Source organism: Megascapheus bottae, chromosome 26 (genome assembly GCF_031878675.1).
Source record: "Megascapheus bottae isolate mThoBot1 chromosome 26, mThoBot2.hap1, whole genome shotgun sequence".
In the NCBI taxonomy this organism is placed as follows: domain Eukaryota; kingdom Metazoa; phylum Chordata; class Mammalia; order Rodentia; family Geomyidae; genus Megascapheus; species Megascapheus bottae.
The window spans coordinates 5,851,699-5,876,945 of NC_143534.1; the positions used below are offsets into that span (position 1 = coordinate 5,851,699).

General features: G+C 41.8%; 1 protein-coding gene across 2 annotated transcripts in view; it reads left to right on the top strand.

Moving 5' to 3' along the window:
- Akr1e2 (aldo-keto reductase family 1 member E2) overlaps nucleotides 1–25,247 on the top strand; it is a 41,662-nt gene that overhangs the window by 16,090 nt on the left and 325 nt on the right. Inside the window, exons 2-9 of one of the 2 annotated variants that reach the window (XM_090318818.1) lie at nucleotides 2,583–2,670; nucleotides 19,080–19,247; nucleotides 20,150–20,266; nucleotides 21,116–21,193; nucleotides 21,831–21,953; nucleotides 22,874–22,971; nucleotides 24,454–24,526; nucleotides 25,027–25,110. In XM_090318818.1, the coding sequence (XP_090174944.1) occupies nucleotides 2,638–2,670; nucleotides 19,080–19,247; nucleotides 20,150–20,266; nucleotides 21,116–21,193; nucleotides 21,831–21,953; nucleotides 22,874–22,971; nucleotides 24,454–24,526; nucleotides 25,027–25,110 (774 nt within the window). In that variant the 5' untranslated portion in view covers nucleotides 2,583–2,637. Of the gene's footprint in view, nucleotides 1–2,582; nucleotides 2,671–18,022; nucleotides 18,117–19,079; nucleotides 19,248–20,149; nucleotides 20,267–21,115; nucleotides 21,194–21,830; nucleotides 21,954–22,873; nucleotides 22,972–24,453; nucleotides 24,527–25,026; nucleotides 25,111–25,247 lie in introns of those variants that run through there. The other variant, XM_090318817.1, reaches the window with a different exon arrangement.

Sequence of the window (25,247 nt, forward strand, 5' to 3'; positions counted from 1 at the left end):
CCACTTCTGGCTTTTTTTGTGTATGTGGCACTGAGGAATCAAACCCAGGGCTTTGTGCATGCTAAGCAAGCACTTTACCACTAGGCCACACTCCCAGCCTGAGTACATTTCTTTTTGTACCATTTCATCCCTTCCCTCTCTCAGTTTTGGTTAATATTTTGTCCATGATATTTCCTTAGGAGGTTAACATGGAAGAAATCCTACCTCCTAAAAGAAATTTCCAATTCAAGTAGATAACAAATAAAATTTCTTTCATCAAAAGTTTCTTGTAATTTGGAAGTGGCCCTGTGGCTCAAGGGGTAGGGCAGTAGCCTTGAGCTGAAGAGCTCAGAGACAACATCCAGACCCAGAGTTCAATCCTCACAACCAACAAAAAAATTCTTGTAATTTGTCTTGCACAAGTTATTCATGCAAGGACCCCAAAGTCAAAGCAGAAAATAAGATCATTGCTTCCTTCATTTGGAATAATATGATAAAAATCACCTAATGTTCATCTCTAGAAAATGTGAAAAGAACATCTGATTTAGCCATTTACTTTGATTAGGAAATCAAGGGCTGGACTTTCAGTTCTTCAGTAAGATTTTTCTGCTCCAAAGCGCCATCCACCAAAAATAAAAAGATCCTTTTTCTGCATTCTAAAGATAATAATAATACTAACCAGTAATTTGAGCCAAGCAATGGGCATTTTATCAACATTTATGTATTCATCATTATACCTCAAGTCTATATCTCGATGGACTGCTTTTGGCCAAATTGAAATTTGAAAATGATAGCACCAGTCTTATCAATTGGATGTCCAGAAACTTTCAAAGCAAACCGTATTCTAAAATTGTATTAGGTAAGTCATTTTTCTATTCAAAGCATTTGACTGGCCTTTTTTATTGAGCATTTTCCAATTAAAACACATCAAATTTATTTTGTGGCTAAACTATTACCTCCTTTTTCATTGAAAAAAAAATGTAATCCATAGGTAAAATCAGGTAAACAAGGCCAGGTCTTAAAGAATAGTTTAGTTTTCCAGAAATTCTACTTTACTTATTCCTCACATTTGCAACCAATCTATTTTGTTACTTTCAGCATTAATTATTATTTGCAGTCCTTGAGACAACCTCCACACTATTTGATATTCTTATCAAGAAAAACTCATATAAATTACAAAATAAATAACAATTTTAAAGTCTATGGCTGTCATCAACTTTCCGTTGTTTTAATTTAATCACAAAGTGAATTGGTGGATTGTATATTCATTTTGGATTTAAGCTTATTTCTTTTTGACAGTATTGAAGCTTGGACTAAGAACTTTACATAAGGCCCTGCTCCAAGTCCTCAAACTTCCTTTTTTTGCCATAATGTAATGGCGTAGTTTAATGTCAACATCTATTTTTTTAATAGCAGCATATATTTCCATTAGCCTCGGGCCAGAAAATAGAAGCTAAGTCATTCCTTTAAGTATGATATTTGTTGATTCATTAGGAAATATCTTCATACTATCAACCAAATGTTTGAAAAACAAAATGGCTCTGTATTTTTCAGTGTTACAGAAACAGCCAGAGGCAGGAAAAGATACATTTGGCAAAATGACTGTTCACAGCTAGAAATTCCAAGATGGAAAGAGATCACCTTCTCTCAGAAAAACATCATTTCTCTGAAAAGACAGAAGGTTTTTATAGAGATAAGTCTCCAAAGATAAGCATTTGCTGAGCAGTGTTGATTGTAATAGATGGCCCTGAAATTATAATTACTGGGCTGAAATGAATTTATCGGTGACACAGTGTAGCAAAGTGTTGATAGGCGCAGTTACTTGAGCAAGGCTCTTCTTCAGCTTCTTCCTTGGTGGTGATTTCAGTTGAAGGTCAAGGATTCCAAGTTTCTCAGCTAGGAAAAGAGAACATGAGCCAGAAAGCTTTAAGGTCTTTTTCAGTTCAAAACCTCACATTATGTATGACGGCTCTATCACGATTCTAACACAATTATTACAGTTTTTATGGTCATAGTTTTAAATGTTAGTATCAATAAATCATTGTATGTTAGGTGCACTAAGAACTCATAAAGAAAAAAATTAGCATTTTCTGTATTTCAGCTTGTGCTAAATATAAAATAGGTTGTTGCGCCCTCTGTTGGTAATGCTGTCCTCTAATGAGGAGACTGCAGTCTCTCACTTTTGGGGTATTTCATTTGCTTTCTTTTTTATTGTAATTAATAGAAGGGTTACAGTTATATTCTCCAGGTAGAAGGTGCATTTCTTAGCCTAAAACATTTCAAGTTGTTTTCTGACCTCTAAATGAGATAAATAGCAATATCAATAGCTATATCATGCTTGAAAAATAATGTGAAATTGTGAGCCTTAAGTTATACATTTTAATATAGATTTCTTCAAAGGACCACTGATACATATGCTTTATTTGAATATGTTGGACCTGTACAGTTTATTGTTAAAAATAAGTGGTGAGTTAGCTCACTGACAACATGATATTTAAAATGGAATCCCTCCCCTCCTCTCTGAATTCACTCCAGGAAACTAAAAGCTTCAAAACGAAGTAGATTCCTTGGCTACAAAAATCTAACTTTCCTTTTTCCCCTAGGCATACTAACAGAGTCTTTCCTAAAATGACACTTCATGATGTGTCATAAATATGCATGACTTCCTTGTGCCAAGGAGCAAGAAACAACGTGAGTAGTTTGTGAAAGGGATAATTTGGTTCAAAGTTATGATGAGTAAAAGTATGTTAATGAACAAAGAACAAAGACAGTACCTTTGTAGTTTAAAAAGATGGTTTCTTTCAGTAGAAGATCAAAGAAATAAAGAAATATTCCATCATTTCCCACTTTAAAAGTTCCTCAAACTATGCTTTATTGAGCCTAGACATGAATTTGAAGATATTCTATTTATGTTGCTAGAAAGAATTGGACTATTTGTCTCATTTAGGGTAAACAAAAAGGTAATATAGTTTCAGTGACATTTTATAGTTCTAATACAGAAAACAAATAGTTGTACTCTTCTGTCAAATAGCTGTACTCTTCCATATAAGGCAAGATTCCATGAAGGCCTTCTGGAAAGGTGGTAGAGATTTTGTAATGGCTCCCTCAGACTTGGTGAGAAGGGGTCCAGGAGACAACATGAGAACCAGGAAGGCAGTTTTAAATTCTGAATTCAAGAATATGTCCTTGAAATTCTCTTAAGTGTTCTATAACCATGTTGTAATATTGGGAAATAATTAGGTAACTAGAAACTAGACTGGCTGATGTCAGGATCATAGGACCATAATGACCCACGAACGAAAGTAGCCTAAACCAAATCCACATTTAGCCCATGAAATCTGGTGACATATCATTGAGAGTTTTGCCAAAACAGTTTGGGCTAGAAGGCCCAGCCTTACTGATTCAAACTCTTTCTGGATCCAGACCATTCTATGATTCATTCCAAAGAAAAGCAAGGTTGCTTGTGCTTCTGGAAATGCAAAAACAATTTTTACCCATGCCTGTAATAGCTTCTTAGCCCAAATAAGGTTATGCAATTTGGCTTGACTTCACCCATCACTTGCTCCCCCCCCCTTTCCTCATTCTTCCCTTCTACCACACCCTCTACCTAGCAACAGTAAACCAACCAGAACAGGGCTACGCAACTGAAGGAAAGATCATAAATAGAATGATGTGTTAAAGGACCTCTATTGCTCAAGGTGTGCTACTTATTAGCCTGTATACCATGCACCCTGAAATTAACAAAAGACACTTCTCTGCCAGGACAATCAAATGAAGTACACAGCAATATTTCTCCATCCACAAATGAGTCAGTGAGTCATCAATTTTGAGTGTTTCCTTCTTGGCTGTTTTTGAGCCTTTGGCAATTACACAGGAAAATACTTAATTGACTTAAAATGGTGAGAGGCTTAAATATTTACATCTAATGTGTGTTGAGTTCTTTGTTTAAAAAAATCCTGACCTCTAAATTTCATCTAGTTTAAAACTATGATGATTGGCTAATAAAAGAATAAAATAAAGATGTCAGGTAGAACATAATCAAATCCAATCAACTGGTGACTGTACTTGCCAAGCCTTATTAAATAAGACAGCAGGCACAAAGACACTGGAATCTCCTGGTTCTAACTCAGTTCATCTTTGCTCCCACAAAGGAGAAATCTGAAAGAATGGATTTAAGCATGGGCAGCTTCTACCTTAATCAAATGAAGGATTATCCCAAATTAAAATTTGCAAGGGTCAATGCCAGTCAGTGATCCTACCTACTCAAGAAACTAAGTTCTGAAGATAAGGTTCAAATCTAACCTGCGCAGAGTCTTAGCTTCAATTAGCCACCAAAATGTCTCAAGTGGAGCTTTGCCTCAAGTGGTAGAGCATTAGCCTTGAGCAATAAAGCGTAGGAACTGTGACCAGGACCTGAGTTAAAACTCCAGGACCTTCCCCCAACCAAAAAAGTAATACCCTACAGATAATCTAAATGATCTTAATAGTATCTGTGAAGTGGCATAGTTTTAATATCTTAGGAATCTATTATTATTTTACTTTTATACTATTATATTTTACTATTTTATATGTATACTATTTTATACTATTATATTTTACTTTACAGAAGACAAAATCAATTTATACATCCTTACCACACCAAATATCAGCTTCAATTTCTCAATTCCATGTTCAGTATTGCTAACTGAGAATATTATCACCAGGAAATAGTCCTACCATTATTAGGTGTTTCTTTTTTGTGTGGAAACAACAATATAGCCGAATATATTTCCATTTTAAAAATTTTATAGAATTTACCAAGTCATGTACTAGAAGCAAATTATATACTTATGCATAAGCCTAAGTAAAAGGAGAAACATGTATTGCATCCATCACACTATCCTCTCACATTATGGAGATTCCTGTGGGCTTGTTGCATTGTGCTCCCACATCCTTGGGAAGCCATGTGGGGAAATAATAAAATGTATCTCTCAGTCTGGAAACATGCAGTGCCCATTGCCTGGTGAAAAGGAATTGTGCCAACACTTTGCAGTTCCCCAAATGTGATCAGTTAGTCTCACAGTTAGTCCTGGTCAGACCAGGAAACACTTGTCAACAAGGAAAGTAAATAATAGGCCCTTTAACAATTCAAGATTTTCACAAAATAATCCTTCAAAACAGTCAACATAACTTGAGACAAAAACTGAAACACAACTTGTCCAGTCCTATTGTCTCCTGTTCAGAGACAAGACCAGAAAATAGACATATGACTTCTGTTTCCAGAAATGCATTGATTTTTTTTTGCTTTGTTCAGATTTGCGGTTTTTGATCTGTAACACTAAATCCTGCCTATGGTGGTGATAATTATTGACAGTAATGAGAAAATCTCAGTATCAGACCTACATACATACTGGCTTTCAAAGATCTCTTTCCCAGAAATTCCCAGAAACATAAACATATGCCTAAGGATTGAGCTCCATCTACAGGAAGCAGGAAGTAAAACAAATTCTTTGCAAATGCTAACTTCACACATATCTATTAGGATGAAATTGGTTTTGCTTCTTGGAATGATGTTTTGTCTAAGAAAGTTTCAAACAAAAAGGAGACGAAACAGAGTTGGCTATAAGCCTGACATCCTTTGTGGAGGCTTTGAATTAGTTTTATTCTCTCCTTTCTTTAAAAAGTTTTATCTTTGACCAATAAAACATATGCCTTAGAGAAACACAAAGAAAACTCTTCCCAAGATTCTTTAAGAGTTCATCAAATGAGAAGAATTCCTGAATGTTAAAATTTCAAGAACTTCTGTTAAGATATGAGCTTCAATATTTCCCTTCACTTCCTGGTAAGCCATGTTTTCCTCTATAGATATTTCTCCTCCATTCCAAGGTTCAGTATTTGTGAGCCAAATATGATGAGGAAGAGAAAAGAAGGTGAACAGAAGGCCTACTCATACCCTAATACCTGACAGAAATCTGACCATACCATCTTATCAGTTCCAGGCTAATTGACAACATAGGCATATACTATAGAAGAAATTGTCCACTCCCTCCAAAGGTGGCTTGTTCATCAGAAAGTAGGAATAAAACAATAAAACTGCCCATTATTCCCAAAAGACATATGCATTCATTCCTTTGTAGGTCTTCGGAGAATGAGTTATTGATGTGAGCTCACCAAAGTTTTGTTATGGAATTCACTCCCAAAAGTGTCAAGTGGAGATAATGTCCACAAACCATTCACACAAAGCACAGCGCCTGAATTTCCAAGGCCACCTGACTGATTATTAAATAGTTGAAAGCTAAAATTAAGTAGCATGCTCCAGGTTACTGAGACAATGTCTGTTGACATAACTATTTCCATCTCTAAGAAAAACAAAGCACCACACAATGAAGACACTGCCTTTGTGCAAATCCCCTGTGCTAAGAATGATGAGTAAGTGCCATGCTCAGCCCCATGGAAATTTTTTTGTATGTAAAATACGTTTCATTGTTCTTTAAAAGGGTTCAGGGTTTGATTTAATCTGCTGTACATGGAAGCTGTACTGTATGCATGAAATGAAAGCCAATCAACTACTTCATCCCAGAACAAGAAGAACGTCCACACAAAAAGAAATACCAATCTCTACCCTAGGAACATAAGCCTCTTAAACTCCATACATTTGAGAGATTTTTTTCATCCTGAGATCTTTTAAGATGTAGCTTTCTTTAAGTTTCCATTAATCAAGCTTCGTTTCTATTAAATCATACACTTTAGATACCATCTATTTACCAAGTAAGTAAGCTACCTAACACCTCTAAACAAATTCACTGAGAAATGTCTAGTTCCATAGAGTAAATTCAACATATAACTCACCTATGGCCAATCTGATGAAAGGAGAGTAAATATTAATCTACAGACAGGAGAGGCTGTGCTGGATGTGAAACATTAACAAGTATTTGGACTTTCAGAAAGCAGAGAATCAGTAGAAACTGGCTTGACTTAGCAAGACAGAGTAAGGTGACCATCCTGTGGATTTTTCTCAGAAGTTCCTATTTCAGGACAGAACTGAGGCCCACACTGCACATTTACAAAGCCACCTCTCCAATGTGTGTGGTCAATGTTCTGTATTGCCTTCGTGAGTGCCCTCTTTTCTCAGACAAACTTCCTGAAGTCTCTTCTGTGTTCATCACAGGAAATACTGTTGAGCGTTACCACTGTGCTACAATTCTGCCTGTAAAGCTTCTTTACGTAGAAGTGGCATTTCTTTTAAGGTTCATGAGACATTCTGGGAAGATAAATGCAAGCAAAGCATGCCTGATTTCTGTTTTCATAATTGTTACTTAAAAACTGCTTTGTCTAAAGAAGCATCCTTGCTCCTGAAAGTATCTAAAGAAGAACTAAGGGCAGGATTTAAAAAAGCAAATTGGCATCTCCACCTCTGTTCTGTAGCTATATCGTTCATTCTGGTCATCTGGACACATCTTGCAGCCATTTTGGACTCCAGGATAGACAGGACTGATGGATGAGCACCTTGTGATTGGAATCAAAGCTACCTTCAGACAATGGTGACAATGGTGACATCCAGCTCCACGGGAGGTGACAATGAACATCTGAACACTAGACCACACCGTTGACCAGAACTGCTGAATTATACGTACCATTCGCCCTCCTGACCAAATGCTATCTAAACCTAAAGCTTGTCTCTGTACCCTGAGGATAGAGTTTTTATTTTGCCTCCCTCCATTATTGCAGCCACGCCATACAAGAAATCTATTTTCTCTGCTTCTTCCTGCCATTTGTTTCTTTATGTGGTGTACTGTGGGAAAAGGAAGAAGGGAAGAGGGGAGGAGGGGAGGAGGGGATGAAGGAAAGATGGAAAGGAAGGAAAGGAGGAAGAGAAGGAGGAAGGGAGGAAGGGAGGGAGGGAGGGAAAGAGGGTGGAAAGGAGAAAGAAAAATGTGTTATTCCATGTTTGATTTAATCATCTTCTCTGGGACATTGCACTTCAACAATTATGAGATACAATAAATTTTATTCTATGTAGTGAACAACAAAAAAGGAGGACTGTCTTAGAGAATGGTCACAATAAGGGAAGGGAGCCAATGTAGAAAGAAGGGAGATATGAAAACCATATACATATATACATGCATATGAAGATATATGTATATATATATATATAAATATATCAAGGTATCATAGAAACCCACCAGATACTGTTTGTGAAAAGTGGAGTCAAGGGGAATATTTAAGGGGAATAGCTATGGGGTAGTGGGAGGTCCTGAAAAACTATGTCACTCAGGAAACATGATGCAGTCTAGATGTGGTATTCTAGATGGGCTGCTCTAGCCCCCCAAACAAGACAGAAGTGACATTTTAATAAAGGTACTTTAAATTAAGTATGGAATCCAGTCAGTGTCCTTAGATCTGGTGATGGGACAGGAAACTGAACATGACCTTCTGAATTCTCTTCATGATTTTGTTCAGTGGCAAGGCCACACTAATTTTTTTACTCATACAAAAATCTAGTGGTTGAACTCTCTTAACTAGGTAAAAGCTAATTTTTCTTTCTGTTTTAGTCATTTGACATTTAATAAACAGTAATATTTTGTAACAAGAAGTTGGTAGCTCTTAAAAAATCACTGACTCAAAGTTAGTTACTATAATATCACTAAGGATATTACAATACTAAAATATCATACTATAATATATACTATAATATCATACTATAATATACTATAATATTACTAAGGATCTTTTCTGGAACACATCTCTTGATCTTAGAAAAATATTTTATAATCCAGTATTCTAAAATATGTTGATAATATCCAATATTTCTAAAAGTAAATGCCAATGTTATAACCTTATTGGCATTATCCCCATGTCTATGTCTAATTTTGAAGGAATTAGCTCAGTTGATTCTTCCTTCCATGGAGCTCTCCCTCAACAGAAAACCCTGGGATTGAATGCCAAAGGGTTACCTTATTCTTTTCTCCACTCCATAAATAAGAATAACAGAATAGGTACCCAACTAACATTTTCGTCCCAACACATACATAAATGAGAGAGATTTCTAAGAATCATCTAAATAATAAATGATCATATAGTTCGCCAGTAAATGTGTTAGTATCTAAACAATCACTTGACTTTTAGAGCCTGTAAGGAAATCAGCACACTAAACAATGTTTCAGCTTTTAAAATAAATAAATTAATAAAAAGTCCTGAAACAACACCTGAGATTTCAGTTGTCTAAATGTCTTGTTATTTGGATTCAAGTTTTCATCTACCACAATGTTAGCATTACAATTGAATGCACACTGCTAGATTTGGTGCTAAAGGAGACAATAAATGGTTCAATGAATTTTCATGTTTCAAGTCCTGACTTGAATCCTTCTGTGATGAATATAACATCTTACACTCATCCATCCCAGAGAGCAAAATAAAATAAAATATCTTGGATAATCTTGAGCCTGGATTTCTTCTTAATACTTTAACATTATTTCCCTCTCTTTCAAACCTGCAATCATAGATTTCACTTAGGAATAATTTCTGAGTCTAGTCACATATGACACTAAGCCGGCGGTGAGAGTTCTAAGAAAAACTGAATTCAAATTAAGAAGACAATAGTATTTGAAATTAACTGGCTAAATTGTCGTATTTTGAAAGACTAACTACCTTCCTGGGTACATCTTTATTTTTCAACAGAGTTATACCTTCCAGAACAATGAACATAGTCTATTTATATTCACATACACTATACCTTCTTGTTAAATTGTAATCTAAACATAGACCACAATAGAATTGCATGGATCTTGTGAGAAATCGCCTTCGTGTCCTAAAGTCGAAGTCTACTGTATCAGAATGTGCATTTAACAAAATCTGGGGAAAGTGCTTGCAGAGAATCAAGAAAACTGTTCCCCGTTGCTGCTGTTATTTGAACAATGTTTTTTAAATCAGACTTCTCTATAAAAAAATTCAAACTAGAGTTATTTTTATTATTACTTCTTACTCATTTATTTCATATATTCTTTCCAAATTACTATTTTCCATGGTGCCAAAAGCTTCTGCCTCTGTATTGGTTTCTGTCTTGTCTTTGTTAGATCATGGTCCCAGTGGGCTGGCTACTCAAAAGGCCTATGAGGTGTGGAATTATATTTGCATAGTTTTAGTCGATGATTAGTAAATCTTTTCATGTGATTTGAGGAACAAGCTTTCATTCAATAACTCTAGTCATATTTTCAAAACTGCTATTGTGAAGCTAGGTGAGAGGTATTCAAGTGGATAAAAATTTCCTCAAAAATGTACAATATCTAAAACACAGAGCAAAATAATTCATATTGGGACATTGAACCCCACCCAATAGGAGAAGTTTTTCCTGCATATACGCATGTGTATTTTTAGAAATCCTTATTACAATTTTAATTTGCTGTCAAGAGCAAGTTCCATGAAGATGAAACTATTTTATGATGCATTTGCCAAGTGTGACTCTGACAGCTAAGACTAATTTAATCTGGGCTTTTCATTCATTAGTATTCCAAGAGAATCTGAAGCAGAGAGGAGTAACTCGTTTTGTTTTATTTTTAGGATGAAGGCAATGGTTTCCAGCTTCTCTGGGTTTGCTTTTGGTTTGTTTTTATTTGTGTAGGGGGTTAACTACAATGTGCTGGTAGATTAAGGGACTTTTACGATTCAACATAAAGAGCAATTACAAATGAAGGTGAATTCCAAGATTTCAGTCCTTTAGCCCTGTGCACCAATGACACACTGTCACAAGAGGCAGTAACATTTACCCTAGAAAAGAAATGTTTACTTCAAGCAGCGGTTGACATTTCAGGGCTTCTTGTGTGAATGTCAAGTAGTGTTTCAAACCACTTTACCACATCCTCCTTGCAGCTCGGCTTTGGGGCTCGGGCCCAAATCAGATTACAGAGCTTAGCTTGACCCTGGCTTCTTTTACTTTTTAGAAATGCTTAGTCAGGTCAGTGGGATGATGGCCGAGTGCATAAGAGACAGAGTTTTCTAGAAAGCAGAATACATTGTGGAAGTTAGGGTGCTGCTTTCTGAGGGCTAAGCCATCTCAAGGTGCCGCAGCAGAGGGGTTTGTCCTGTCTACAAGTCTGCACCTGCTGTTGCTATAGAAGATGTTCCTGGCTAGTGGTTGGTCACAACATCCTTTTCCTTCTCCACATCAGTGGAAGCTGCTCTTTCCTTTATTCTGCATGACTGTATGCACATAATACACCATCCTCGTTACGTATAAAAATATCTATTCATCTTCTTCCTTTTCTGCCATCATGGGACATGCTTCACATTCTCTTATCATAATCCCTGCAATAATATTGCTAGAATATTCGTCTGATGCCACTTGCCATTTTCATTTCTTTCACCTCTCAATTCTAGTCTAGGGAATTATTACATACACACAGAAACACACACATGCACGCACGCACACATGCACGCACACACATGCACACGCATGCACCTTGTTTTTTTCCACTGAGAAGAATTATGAGTCCTGAGAGTTTATCATATGTTGAACATGTAAAATCTTCCGGACAGCTCCAACAATTCTCCATGAGCTGTAATGGAAGGAAAGTACGGCACTACTCTGTGCCATGAATTTCACATTTTTAATCACATGATGATGTTAGTGTCACGTATATAGCCATTCTGGTCTTTTCACTAAGCTGTGCATTTCTTATAATTGGTGTCCTATTGCATATAATAGGCTCAGAATAAATATAAAAAGTTGTTAGAAAAATTTGCATTTTAAAGCTTAAAATGAACAAATACATATAAAATATATAAGAATGTCTTCTCTCTTGCCTCTAAAAAACAGACACAAAAATCCCCAAATTATCATTTACTAGAAGCCAGACTCAGAGCCCTTAGATATACAAACATATGACACTATTTTTCCTTAATTGCAAGTTTCTTGTAGCTATTAATAGCAGCCAAGAATCCCCCAAAGGGCATCTCAGATCATCATTTCTTGTTTAATTCTGCATTTTGTAATTAAATGACAAGTTCACATTTAATGCCTGGATAATTGACATCTCAGACTCCATGCAAGCCTCTCCTCTACCTGTCCATAGCCTGGAAAACCTGCAGTTATGTCTGCAGCAACAGAAGTCACAACACAGAAAGTGGGGTGTTGCAAGTGCCTGTACCACAGCCTATAGATCATATATGAGTATCTGTAATGAACAACACCACTCCGCTGGGTTCTGCAGGGTGTCTTGTCAGCCTGCTGTTAGCAGCCAGTTACTCCCGTCACCAGTAGGCCTCTTCCTGAGTCTTGCTATCCACAGAGCCATCTTTGCTTGAGATCTCAAGGTCAAGTGTCAAGATCAAGGGCACGTGACCTGGAGGTCACATGTCAGCCTATATCGCCTAGTTTATAGCCACTTGAGGTTCTCAACCCTGAGTAGCTTTTTTGGGGAAAAATATTTGCTCTTAACAATGGCTAAGACGCTCCAGCTCTCTAATTCTGCACAGATAAGGATAACTGGAACAAGTTACCTAAAAAAAATAGAAATGGAAGGCATCTTGGAAATAAACATCTTCTCTTTCATTGGGTTGGCCAGTTGCTGGGATGTCAGTAGAAAAAAAAAGAGTAAGCAATAAGAATCTTCCAGAAAATCTAAGCCCTGGATATATCTCTGACTTTTATATCTTCATAATATCTGGGTCATATCCATGGAGACAAAATTCAATTGCTCCTTCCGAGTGTATAAATATATGTGCTGTATTTTGGAGCCATGTATACATTATAAAATGGAACTGGAATGTTAAGTAGAGCTGAAAAACTATCTTTCAGGGGTTTTTTTTCCTTTTTCTCATTGAAATGGACTCTATAAATATTAGTTGTTGATGAAACTGCTTACTGCATTCAGAATTAAGAAATGAAGTAGCTTGGGGAAAGTAATGATATTTCTGTAGGCTCTGCTTAGATGTGAACACATGCACGCCTAATGGTTATGACTTTAAAATAAAATTGCCTGTATCACATTTAGTTTAGAGCCCAGGTAACAGTTGTAAAATGTGCTTCCTACCAGCATTCTGCTCGCTCTCCCTCTCTCTCTTTCTCTCTCTCACTCTTCTTCTCTCTCCTGTAATGAATTATTAAACATAACATTGAAATTTCATACAGATAATACTGTAGCAACCAGCTGTCAAACCTGATGCCATATCTTTTATGAATGATCTGGAAAAGGTAATGCTGTGAGTGGTTCATTGTAAATTCACCAGGCTTAAACTTAACAGCTATAACAACTCTTATTCCCAAACTGGGTAGAACAGCGACAATATGTTTGTGTTCTGCTCTCTACCCTTTAGCTATTTCTACTTGCCACACTTCATGCTCAGATTTGGAACAGAAAATATATATATATATATTTGTATATATATATATATATATATATATGTGGCAGTCAGTAGTCCAGCTTGATTCTCCTTTTTTTCCAGGCAAATATAGTTCTTTAGAGCATCCTCATTCCACAAAGCTAAGGGACTCTGATCTACCCTTCATGACGTCAGTAGATGCACTGTGGGCTGACGAAAACCACACGTTATAAAGTTAGAGATTTCCCACAATAAAAATCAGAGTGTCCTTAGGTAGCAAGCACTTACTAAATGTTAAGCCATCACTGTTGTTGTTCCACACCATTTACAGTTATAGGTCTGTTAGGCCAAAGAGCAAGATTGCAATTCCATTTGAAGAGTAATAAGTTACATGAGAACACGGAAATTATAAAACGGGACCACAACAGGGCTCCTGCTGGGGATACCTTCCTTCCTAAAGGGCCTAAAACGTGACTCATACTCCTGAAGAGATGGGACCCAAACCAACAATCGTGTGGATAATACATGGGGATATAAAGTTTCATTTCTAAATTCTGATGTCTGTGTCAGTTCATCATCTACTGTTTTGTGCCTGAACACTTAGGAGTGGATGCATTACCATTTGGGTCTACTGCCAGCCATCTTCACCTTATTTTTAATAGGATCTCGTGCATAAGGCCAAGAGAGCCAGACTGTCATCCTTCTGTTTACGCCTCCCTCTCAGCTAAGCTGTCAGGTGCACACCCCCCTGTTCTGCTTTCCTTGGTTAAGGTGAGGTCTTGCGGACATATTGTCTGGGCTGACCCTCAAACACAATTCTTGTCGTGTCTGCCACGCAAGCAGATCATAAAATTATACACCACACCCGGTAGATTGTAGATTTTTTTGATGGGATATCGAGATAAATGTAAATGTAAGCATGGATGGATATTTAGTTCATCAGATTAAAGAAAAGGTGATTAAAGAAATAATTATCACTGAAAAGTTACTTTCCAAGAGCCTTTGAAGAATGTGGTGAATTTTGAACCTCGCCCTACACACTGGGCAATTATAACTTGCTTTTAAAGCCACTAGGTTTTTTTTCTTCCTAAGACAAACTTTTAATACAGTATTTGATTTTCATGCTTGCTTAGCTAAACTTCTGACACTACTGTGACTCACATGCACACTGTTGTACATCATGTGGCCTCAAATAAAATAGTCTAGGGTTCGAGATAACCCTGCAACATGCAATTGAGAATCTGATGACATTCTGCATTGTCAGATAAAATTTTTCTGTCTAGGGAGATGTTTTCTCTGTAACACAGATGTGTTTCTCAACGCCTGGGAACTTCCTCTTTCTGAAAATGTGTTGAGCCAACTGAATTTTTGAAGGAAATAATTATATCCTGCCTTTAGCTTTGCTGAAAAAGCAGGCAAAACTTGCAATCATGGTCTTTGTAAATGTGTTTTAAAGTCTGCCTGAAGTTTATCATGTGAGGATGAATTGTAAAGCAACACAGTGCACAGGTTACCACTGACTTTGATTTATTAAAGAATTCAAAAATGCATAAAGATTTAAAGCAAGCATCTATACCAACGTGGACATTATCATTAAAACCCAGAATTTGAAATTACTCATTTAAAGAAAAATATTCCCTTTTCCATTGGTTATTATTTGTACCATGTACATCCTTAAACTATTCCTAGTGAAATAAAACTTGGGAGTACATAAATGGGTGACTCTGGTAAGAATATTTCTATTCATATTCATATCTACAGTAGATGAGAGTTCTGTTTGCTCAGCATGTTTTTCCTTGTGTGGTCTGTTTCTCTGTTGATGTTGGCAGTCCAAACAGAAGTTGTGTCTCATTGGGATTTAAATTGAATTTCTCTCCTAATGAAAAATGTTGAGCACTTTTTCTTGTACCATTTGCTATCTTAAATCTTGCATAGTATAGTGCCTACTCAAATAATTTGCTCCAGTTTCTTTTTTCATTATTAAATTTTGAGGTTTGTTATACATTCTGAACGCAAATGACGTAATCGTACGGTTGGCTAGCATTTCATTTTAATATATGAACTATTTCTTTTTTTGGTGGGGAGGGGCAATATGGAGACTTCCACTTTGTGTGTGTGTGTGTGTGTGTGTGTGTGTGTGTGTGTGTGTGTGTGCCAGTCCTAGGCTTGGGCTCAGGGCCTGAGTGCTATCCTTGGACTTTCTCAAGGCTAGAGCTCTACCACTTGAGCCACAGCACCACTTCCAGCTTTTTTCTATGTATGCGGTACAAGGGAATCAAACCTGGACCTAGGTGCATGCACTCTACCGCTAGGCCAAACTCTCCGCCCCTGGGGACTTCCACGTTGAGCTACATCCCAACCTTCTGTTGGGTTTTGAGAAAGAACTCCCTCCTGAATAGCTGTTGGGTTAACAAATGTGCACTGCCACACCCAGCTTTTTATTGTACTTTGAGATGGGTTTCTTACTAACTTTTCTGACTGAGCTGGCCTTGAACCTGGATCCTCCTAATTTCTAGCTAGGATTCCAGGCCTCTCAGATCTCTGAAAATTCGAGTGTGATACACACATCTAGGTAATAAAGTCTCTTCATCTGCCTTTGTTCACATTATACGGTCTGGCCACAAGGTGGCAAGAAAAACCAAGTTATAGAGACCATGTGTATTTGAAAAAGAGTGAAGTATAACATCATACGGAATTTTCCCCCATATTAAGATCACTATTTTAATCATACAATTATTTTCCTTTAATTATACTTTTCAATAAATGAGCTCATCTTTACTCAAAGTATTTCCAAAGCTCAGGTGAAGTGCATTCTACATAATTATACACACTGTAAAGTTTCTCATATCTAACAACTTTATTAATTCCTCAGTAACTAACAATGAAAATATCACATTTTGGACTGTCAAATGGAATATAAAATGTCTTTTCTAGAGGAGCTCTGTAGCATTTCTTTTAAAGTTCCTTTTGCTCTGTCAAAGAAATATTGTTCAGATTCTATAAGCGGATATTGCTGCGTGTAATATTATGGTATTTCCTTGGAGCTTAATTTAGCCTTTTTAGCTTTCTCATTAGACAAAATAGGCTACCCTGACTTCTAAACAGCTTATTGATTGCTCATTTTGTTAAAAAAAACTGCATATTTCCCATTAGGAAATCTGACTTTGACAGAACAGAAAAAGAAAGTATTTTGGATTGAAACAACTCTGGTTAGTAGCCTTCAGGGAGACTTTTGCATAAGCCAAGTCCTTTGGCTGTGGGGGAGGATAGTCGAGTCAATCTTTGGAGCCAGGAGAGGTGTTTGAAACAATGCATTTTGTCTGTTTTTTGTTGTTCTTGTTGTTTTTTGATACTTGCCTTCTAAGCAAAGAGAATCAATTCCTAGTTTCCTGACTCAATGGCATTGTTAAAACAAATGACTCAAAGCAAGCATTAAAAACCCAAGGGTTTATTTTGAGATAAGCCTAGCATAGCTGCCATCAGCGGAACAATTTTGGTTTGTCTGGAGCTTCAACGAATGCTGCCAGTTTTGTTATCTAGGTGTGCCTCTCTCCACTTCAGGGGACTCCCTTTTCTCTTTCCAGGGCCTACCTGTCTGTCCAGACACAATGGAGCAGGAACTGCTCCAGTGTTTCTGCATTTCTCTTCCCTTCATCACCCCTAAACATGGGACAAATGCAGTGAAACTGCATCTTTTCCTCTTTGGTTCTGGAAAGTGTGTGATTCCTGAATCCTGGGTTTGCTGAGGTGACACTGAACAAATTGCATTGCCATGACAGACAGCCAGGAACAAGCTGCAGCAGGGCTGCAAGTGAACAGTGGAACAAATGGCAGCAATACTCCAAGTCAAGCCTATGGAAGCTCCTGGGCAGGGAACGTCTACAGTCAGCCTAAAGTATTCACTGTCTGTTTTAACCTTCTCTATCTTGACAGCCAGGTAACAATCAAAATGCGCTTCTTTTCTCTCCAAAATTGTGCGAACAACATTTTGTGCATTTCTCCACAGCCTCACAGAGTTGGAAACAAAGTTGGTGGAGCAGCAGAAAAGAATACCTCTGACTTCTTTTTTTTTTTTTTCAGTGTTTCTTAAGTATACAAAGGAGAGCTTCATGGTGGTATTTCTATATCTGAGTATACTTTGAACAAGTTCATCCCTTCTATTATGCAGAATTACCTTCCTCTCGCCTCCTCTTTCTAACAGTATTTACCACCTTTCATTGTGTTTATATATGTGTGTGACCTATGTGCCAAATATATATATATATATATATATATATCGTGCAAATCTGAGATACGTGTGTAATTAATGTGAAATGGGAGATATATCGCATACAAAATACTAGATACAACACACATATATATATATCAGAAAATATATGTAGAATGGAATATCCTATGGGATTGAGCAAGGATTCTATATATGAATATATATATATATTATGTTGATCATATAGTAAGTGTGTAGTGCCGTGGTCTAGTCAACCTCCAGGGCCCGCTTCCTCCCTCTGCCCTTGGCCCTGAAATCTCACCTACATTCAAGGCGCGCTGCAGCTCCGCGCTCCTCCCCTGGGCCGCATCCCGGGGAGCCGGGAGGCGGACGGCACCGCCCCACACCGGGACGCCAACCAATCACAGAGCCGTCCATTCTTTTGCCCAACCCACCAGGGGGCGCTCCCTTCCAGCCAATCGGCGCTCTCTCCGCCGGCAGTCCCACCAATCAGGAGCCCGCATCGCCGCGCTTCCGGGAACGTCGCCCCGGCGGTCTCGGTGGTGGACTGCGCGGCGCGGGGACGCGGGGCGCCATGGGGGACATCCCGGCTGTGGGCCTGGGCACCTGGAAGGTGACGCGGGCGTTGCGGCCGGGAGGGAGGGAGGGAGAGAGGCACGCCGGCGCGGGGGGCCCTCTCGGGGTGCCCAGGCCTGGGATGCGCTCCGGGTCTGACTCGGCCCGCGCTGTCCAGCTGCAAACCCAGCTGTGCCGGGGGCTCGGGGCGCAGAGGGCACCCTGGGGAGGGGGGCGCAGGGGTCACCCTGGGGAGGGGGGCGCAGGGGTCACCCTGGGGAGGGCAGGGGCACCCAGGGGAGGGGGGCAGAGGGCACCCTGGGGAGGGCAGAGGACACCCTGGGGAGGGCAGGGGTCACCCTGGGGAGGGGGGCGCAGGGGTCACCCTGGGGAGGGCAGAGGGCACCCTGGGGAGGGCAGTGGGCACCCTGGGGAGGGGGGCAGAGGGCACCCTGGGGAGGGGGGCGCAGGGGCCCAAATTGTTGACATAGAGTTACTATTATTATTATTATTATCATCATCATCATCATCACTGGAGATTGAACATGGTGGATTCTAGACAAACGCTGCATCACTTAGGCCATGCTACCTGCTGAGCCCCTTTGGTTTTTGAGATAGGGTGTCAGGGATGACTTTTCCTGGATTGACCTTGAATTCTTGATTCTCCTTCCTCTGCCTTCAGAATAGCTATGGTCATAGATGCTCTGTTATTATTGATAACACATTTTAAAATTCTTTTGATCATGCAGGAAGCATGGCATCTAGCACAATTTTCTGTAGGTACTAAGAGTAACTATAGTTCCCGCCCCCCAAAAAAATTTATGTTAAAGATCAGTAACATAGATTATCAATAAACTACTTTCTGGCTTTGATATACCCTAAGGTGGGGAGTGGTTATGACCAGTACCAACTTGATGACTTCTGTTAGTTGATTCCCCTTCCTTGGGTGGAAAGGGAAGGGGGATGGGAATGGGGACACCCCCACTGAAGGAGGGACACTTAGGTTTTGTTGGCTTTACAGGCCTGTCCGGGAGAAGTGACCAGAGCTGTGGAGGTGGCCATTGACGCTGGGTACCGGCACATTGATTGTGCTTATCTATACCACAATGAGAAAGAGATTGGAGAGGCAATCTCCTCCAAGATCCAGGAAGGGGTTGTGAAACGAGAAGAACTGTTCGTGGTCAGTAAGGTAGGGCCTTTGCAGTTGAGGACAGTGGCACCTTAGCTTCCTCTGTCTTGGGACAGGTAAAGTAACCCAGCATGAAGGATTTGACAGTTTTCTTATAGCAATTGATGACTCTGTTTTGTACTTGAACCAGAATTGACAAGGACTTTTCACAGCCTCATGAGCAAGTCTTACAAATAAAATTTCCTCATTAGTTTAATTTTTAGTTGTAGCTCTGGCACCATTAAGATAAACATAGTAGGGAAAATAATGAAGGAAAGAGCAATTTAAAATTTTTCTTCTTATTCAGGAATGTGGAAGGAAATATAACTAAATTAATATAAAACAATGTAAGTTATATACATTATATATATTAAGTTACCTGGTTTAACATGCATGATTATAATATCTTAGAATCACAGAGAACTTAGAATATAAAGTCTATATAACTGAAAAAATGATAGAAAAATTTTTCTGATTTTTATTCATACCTTTTCTGCCTCCAGGCATTCTTTTTTCATTTTGTGGTCGCAGTGGACCCAAATAAGCAAAAACCCTCCCATTCATAACTTCTCCTTCAAGGTAGCACTTTTGCACCTGAACCACACTTGCGCTTCCAGCTTTTCGCTGGCTCACTGGCGATAAGCGTCTCTTGGATTTGTCTGCTTGCACTGGCTTCAAACCAAGATCTTCTTATCTCAGCCTCCTGGGAGTAGCTCGGATTATAGGCATGAGCCACTCACCCAACTCCAGTGACATTTTTTAAAAATAGTGTCACCACCCTCCCCTGAGAACCTCCGTTGCCTTTCTTGTCATGTCATCACAAATGTTTTGGGTCTTCCCCACGAGAGCTCTGTGGGGCTTCGGGGCTGCTGTATAAGCACTGAGTTGTGGTTTGTCACAGTGGCCTCCCTTCTTTACTGTAGCTATGGTGCACCTACCACAAGAAGTCCTTAGTGAAATCGGCCTGCCTGGAGAGTCTGAACGCCTTAAAGTTGGATTACCTGGATCTCTACCTCATTCACTGGCCCATGGGTTTCAAGGTACTGGTTCATCGGTGGTTAGATTTGCATGAGAGACTGGATGAATGTCGAGATGGGAGGTGGTTTTGATGCAAAATAGATAGAACAGCTCATGGTGAAAAATTCCCCCCCCAATTATGAAACAGGCTGGAACTTTTGACACTTAATATTATTGTAGGTGCTATTAGGTGTGTAGCGTGACCGTGCCTGCGTAAAGATGATAGATGGACATGGAAACCTGAAATTTCTCAGGAGAGCTTGATTTTTTATCCCCGCAGGGTATCTGTCTCCGCCTTCTGCAGTGTTGTGCATCTTTGCTCTGTTACTTCATTTTTCTCTCCTTAGGCTTGGAATTCCCAGAAGAGATAATCAGAATAATTGAGTTGGGGGACGGTTTGTGTTCTTAAGCCACAAAGAGCCAACTCCTCCGTTCTTGAAATCACTGCATTTACTTAGCAGTTAGCAGAGATTGGAAGTCATCCCTCCTTATCTGTGGGAGAGACAATGAACTTCGAGGCCATCCAGTTCCCGTCCTAGGAAAATGGAGATTAAGAAGTCAGGACCAGGCAGGAGTTGGGCCTACTGGTGGAGTGCTTGCCTCGCATGCACAAAGTCCTGGTTTATCACATACACAGAAAAAGCTGGAAGTGGTGCTGTGGCTCAAGTGTTAGAGTGTTAACCTCGAGAAAGCCCGAGGCCTTGAGTTCCTGTCCCAGGACTGGCAAAAAAAAAAAAAATCAGGACCAAAGATTAGACCCCGTTCTGCTGACTAGAGCTTCCCCCCATATTTTTGGATTTTTTTCCTTGTCTGTCTCTCCTTCAAGAATGACCACAAAGCTCAATAAGCTTGTATTCTTCCAATTCTGGCAGTCTGGAGACCAAGACTTACCTTTGGGTGACAATGGCATGGTTATACCCAGTGACACGAACTTCCTGGATACTTGGGAGGTAAGCTGAGAGACACCATCTCCAAACTTCATCCCTGCTTAGAGATATCCAGGTAGGAAATACCGGGAGACCTTTTAAGCTTTCCGTGTTTGAGTGTCTCAGTCTAGACCATCTTGGGCCAAAACGAGAAATCGTGTCTCAAAATTAACCAGAACAAAATGGCCTGAAAGCCTGAGTCAAGTCATATACTTCCTTATTACTAAGGGAGGCTAAGATGTGAGGATCACGGTTTAACGCTGGGCCGAGTAGGAAAGTCTAATTAATGACTAAAAAAGCTGGAAGTGTAGCTGTGGCTCAAGTGGTAGAGTGGTGGAGCAAAAAGGCTCCAGACAGCACCCAGGCTCTGAGTTCAAAGCTCCCAGGATTGAAAAAAAAAATTCACCCTGTAATATGGACAAATTATTCCCACTCTGGGTTCCGTGAGGTTCTAGAACGTGCCCAGTGGGGCCCCCGCCCCCCCCCCCCACACTACTGTGTGGCTGTGGAAATTCCCTTTCGTGCTTTCAGGTAAAATATCATACATTTATTTTCTGGGACGGTTTTTCCAAACCTTCTGTGAAGTTGCTGAAGGTCACGCCTGGCCGACAGCGTGCAGACAGAGGTCAGGCACCCAGCAGAATTCCTGGATCTCTTCTAGGCCATGGAGGACCTGGTGGTCCTAGGCCTGGTCAAGGCCATTGGGGTGTCAAACTTCAACAGTGACCAACTCGACAGGCTCTTGAAGAAGCCTGATTTGAGGATCAAGCCATTAACCAACCAGGTGAGTGGGTGAGTGGCCTTGATTTGTGCAGGGAGAGGGTGGCCTGGGGTGGGGTTATCATGTGTGGCTCTGAGCTGGCACTGGCGTGTTCAGAAGGACGGAAGCCTCAGCAGACAGACCCCTTACTCCCATTGCAGGGAATGAGGTTCTTCCTGTGCCTCTTCCAGAAAAGGACTAGGCGTGGGGGGATGTAGTACCCACCCAGGCCCTCAGACTGCCAAGACAGGGCTTCCTGTTCTTTTTGTTTTTGTAATGCAGAGGAAATATTCATGAATATTCATTTTCCCCAATGAATAAGATTATAAGCTTTAAAATAGAATACAACACATCGATCCACCATGAAGAATAAAGGACACAATTGGATGAATTTTCACAAGTGGCTATTCCCACAAAACTCTGGCTCAGGAGCAGGAAACCATATGCTCAGCCTTCCAGAATCTCCTGTGTCCTGTCCTTGTCACCAGCACACAGCACAGCCAGCAACCTGACTGTAACATAGTTTCGTGTAGCATCATTTAAAACTTTTATGCCCAGAATCTGTTCATAAGCAACAGTATCTTTCCTATGATTAGGAATGGTTGCTGCCAGATCTTGAAGAAACAGGTACCCAATAAATGAATATGACATAGAAGGCATCAACTGCCAGAATACGTCCTAAAGGGTAATCAAGGGCACAGGAGAGGTGGGAGCTATGGACTGGGTGTGGAAGGAAGGCTTCGCCGTACAGTGATGCTGGAGCATTCCAGTGACGTCCACTCTAAACAGCAGACCTTCATCTTACAGATGGTTGAGCCCAACCTGCTCACACAGGGACGAAAACTCCCAAGTCTGATAAGCAACTGCCAAGACCTTGCTACACGTCGTCTCTTGTGGAGAGCTGCGGGTCTGAACTTTCATGGTATCCGCTGCTTCTTTTGCAGATTGAATGCAATCCTTACCTCACACAGGAGAAACTGATTGGTTTCTGCCAAGACAGAGGTGTAACTGTGACTGCATACCGCCCTCTTGGTGGGCCCAGGTGAGAGTGCGTGGAAAGCTGGGTCCGCGCAGGGCAGAGACGTCCTGTTTGGGAGATCCTCGCTGTGGAGGTGTTGAAAGGGCATCGAGGGTGTCCATTCCTGAGCTGTAGGCAGCTGCACTGGGTGGCAGACCATTACTCTGGGCCGTCCTGTACCAGACAGTGTCACCCGCCCTGAAAGGCTGGCTTTGTGGAACTCCAGGCTAGAGCATCAGTCAGCTGCTGCTCACTCTCAGGGCAGATGGCAGGCAGATAAACCCCACCTCACGTTCATCCAAGAACATGGAATTTGTACTTCAGTCTTGCTAGCAGCTCTGGAGCCCCACCTAAGCCGGAGCTGAAACAGACTCCACCCTCACCCTCCCAAGCCAGCCCAGCTCCAAGAGCCACAGATTCTTGTGCCAGGAGAAGCTGGAATCTGCCCTTTGGTCTCTTCTATCACCATTTCTGTTTGTGAAGCATTCCCCGAGGAACCCTGCAAGTCTCTTTAAAGGGTCACGTTTTGGCTGGCCCCTGGGTGAAGCTGACCTGGCCTCTGTCGACCCCGAAGACCTCTAGCCTCACATCTCCCCAGTCCCACAAACCCCAGCACATTCATCAAGTGAAATGACCTGTGGTTGCTTGCATAGAATGTTCTTTTTGGTCCCTGTGACTTTGCATGAAGTCTTTCACTCTGAAAATCTATTGGTTAAAACCTAGTTACAGCCTATTTCTGTTTTCAGCTTGAGCTCGCAGAGCCTCCCAAGGAGCCCTCCCAGAGCCCCTTCGTTGAGTTTTGTGACTAGTCCTTGTCCCACCAGCTGGTCATTGCCCTCTTCTCAGGCCCGCCCGCTAATGCTTCTTGATGGCTGGGGCCATGTGCCAGCCAGGAGGTGGAGAGGGACTGAAATCCCTGTCTTGTCATCTGTGTGTTTGCCCTGGGAAGTGAGGCGTGCATGTTTGGATTTTGGCAAAAGCTAGGTTGGCCCCCAAAGGCTGGGTCACAGCCCCTGGGTGGGGCACGCTCAAGATTCCCCTGCCTCTGCCAGAAAGAGTGCCCAGCTTAGTTCATGCCAGGCGCTTGAAGGAGTGCTTGGAACCTGGTCGCTGCTTCATAGATTTTTGTTTTTTAATGAAGAAGTCTCTTCCTAATGACCAGAACTTGCCCTTTTTCCAGGTCATAGGTGTCCACACGAATCAGACCGTATGGTAATGTGTAGACGCTGTGTATCCATGGAGTCTATGGTGAACATAGATTTTTTTTAAAAAAATTTTAAGGCTCCAGCAATTCACTCAACCACCATTTCCATGGTGTTTGTTCACGCCCCGGTGGAGGTTTTCTGACCTGGAAAGCACTCGACCCAGGCGCGTGCCCAGTGCCTCCCCGGGGCTCCCCTGGCCAGGCTGCCCTGACCTGGCCCCCCTCCCCGGGCTCCTCCCCTCTCCGAGCTCCCCTCCCCGGGCTTCCTCAGGTTCTGGTCTCAGGGCTCTGTGTCTCTCTAGCCAAGGGGTGGACTTGATGGACGACCCGGTGATTCAGAGGATTGCCTCTGCGCACCAGAAGTCCCCTGCGCAGGTGCGGGGGGCCGGGGGCGGAGGCCTAGATGCGGGGAGCCCGGGTGTGGGGGTCCTGGGTGTTGGGATCCGGGGAGCCGGGGTGCGGAGGTCCTGGGTGCGGGGGGCCAGGGTGCGGGGCTGGCAGGGTGTCGGGGTGCGGGGAGCCGGGGTGCGGGGGTCCTGGGTGCGGGGGGGGGGGCAGGGTGTCAGGGTGCGGGGTCAAGGGAGCCGGGGCGCGGAGCTCTGGGGTGCAGGGCGGCCTGGGTGTGGGGGGCTGGGGAGCCGGGGTGCAGGGGTCTTGGGTGCAGGGGGGCCGGGGTGCGGGGGGGCAAGGGTGTGGGGTGCGGGGGGCCGGGGTGTGGGGGCCTGGGTGTGGGGTGCGGGGGGCCTGGGTGACAGGGCCTGGGTGTGGGGTGCGGGGGGCCGGGGTGTGGGGTGCGGGGGGCCGGGTATGGGCGGCCGCCCCGCCCCGAGGCCTCCCCGTAGACACGCGTGTCCCCCGCGGTCGGCTCCCCGCAGGTTCTGGTCCGGTTTCAGATGCAGCGGAACGTGGTGGTGATCCCTAAGTCCGTCACCCCAAGTCGGATTCAAGAGAACATCCAGGTAGGCGGGCCCGGCCTCCCCCGCCCCCGAGCACGGTCTCCGCGGGGTCACCTCCGGCCCCCCGGCCCCCCAGCCCGGACACGCGGGCCCCGGTCTCCGTGGGGTCACCTCCGGCCCCCCGGCCCCCGGGAGGTGGG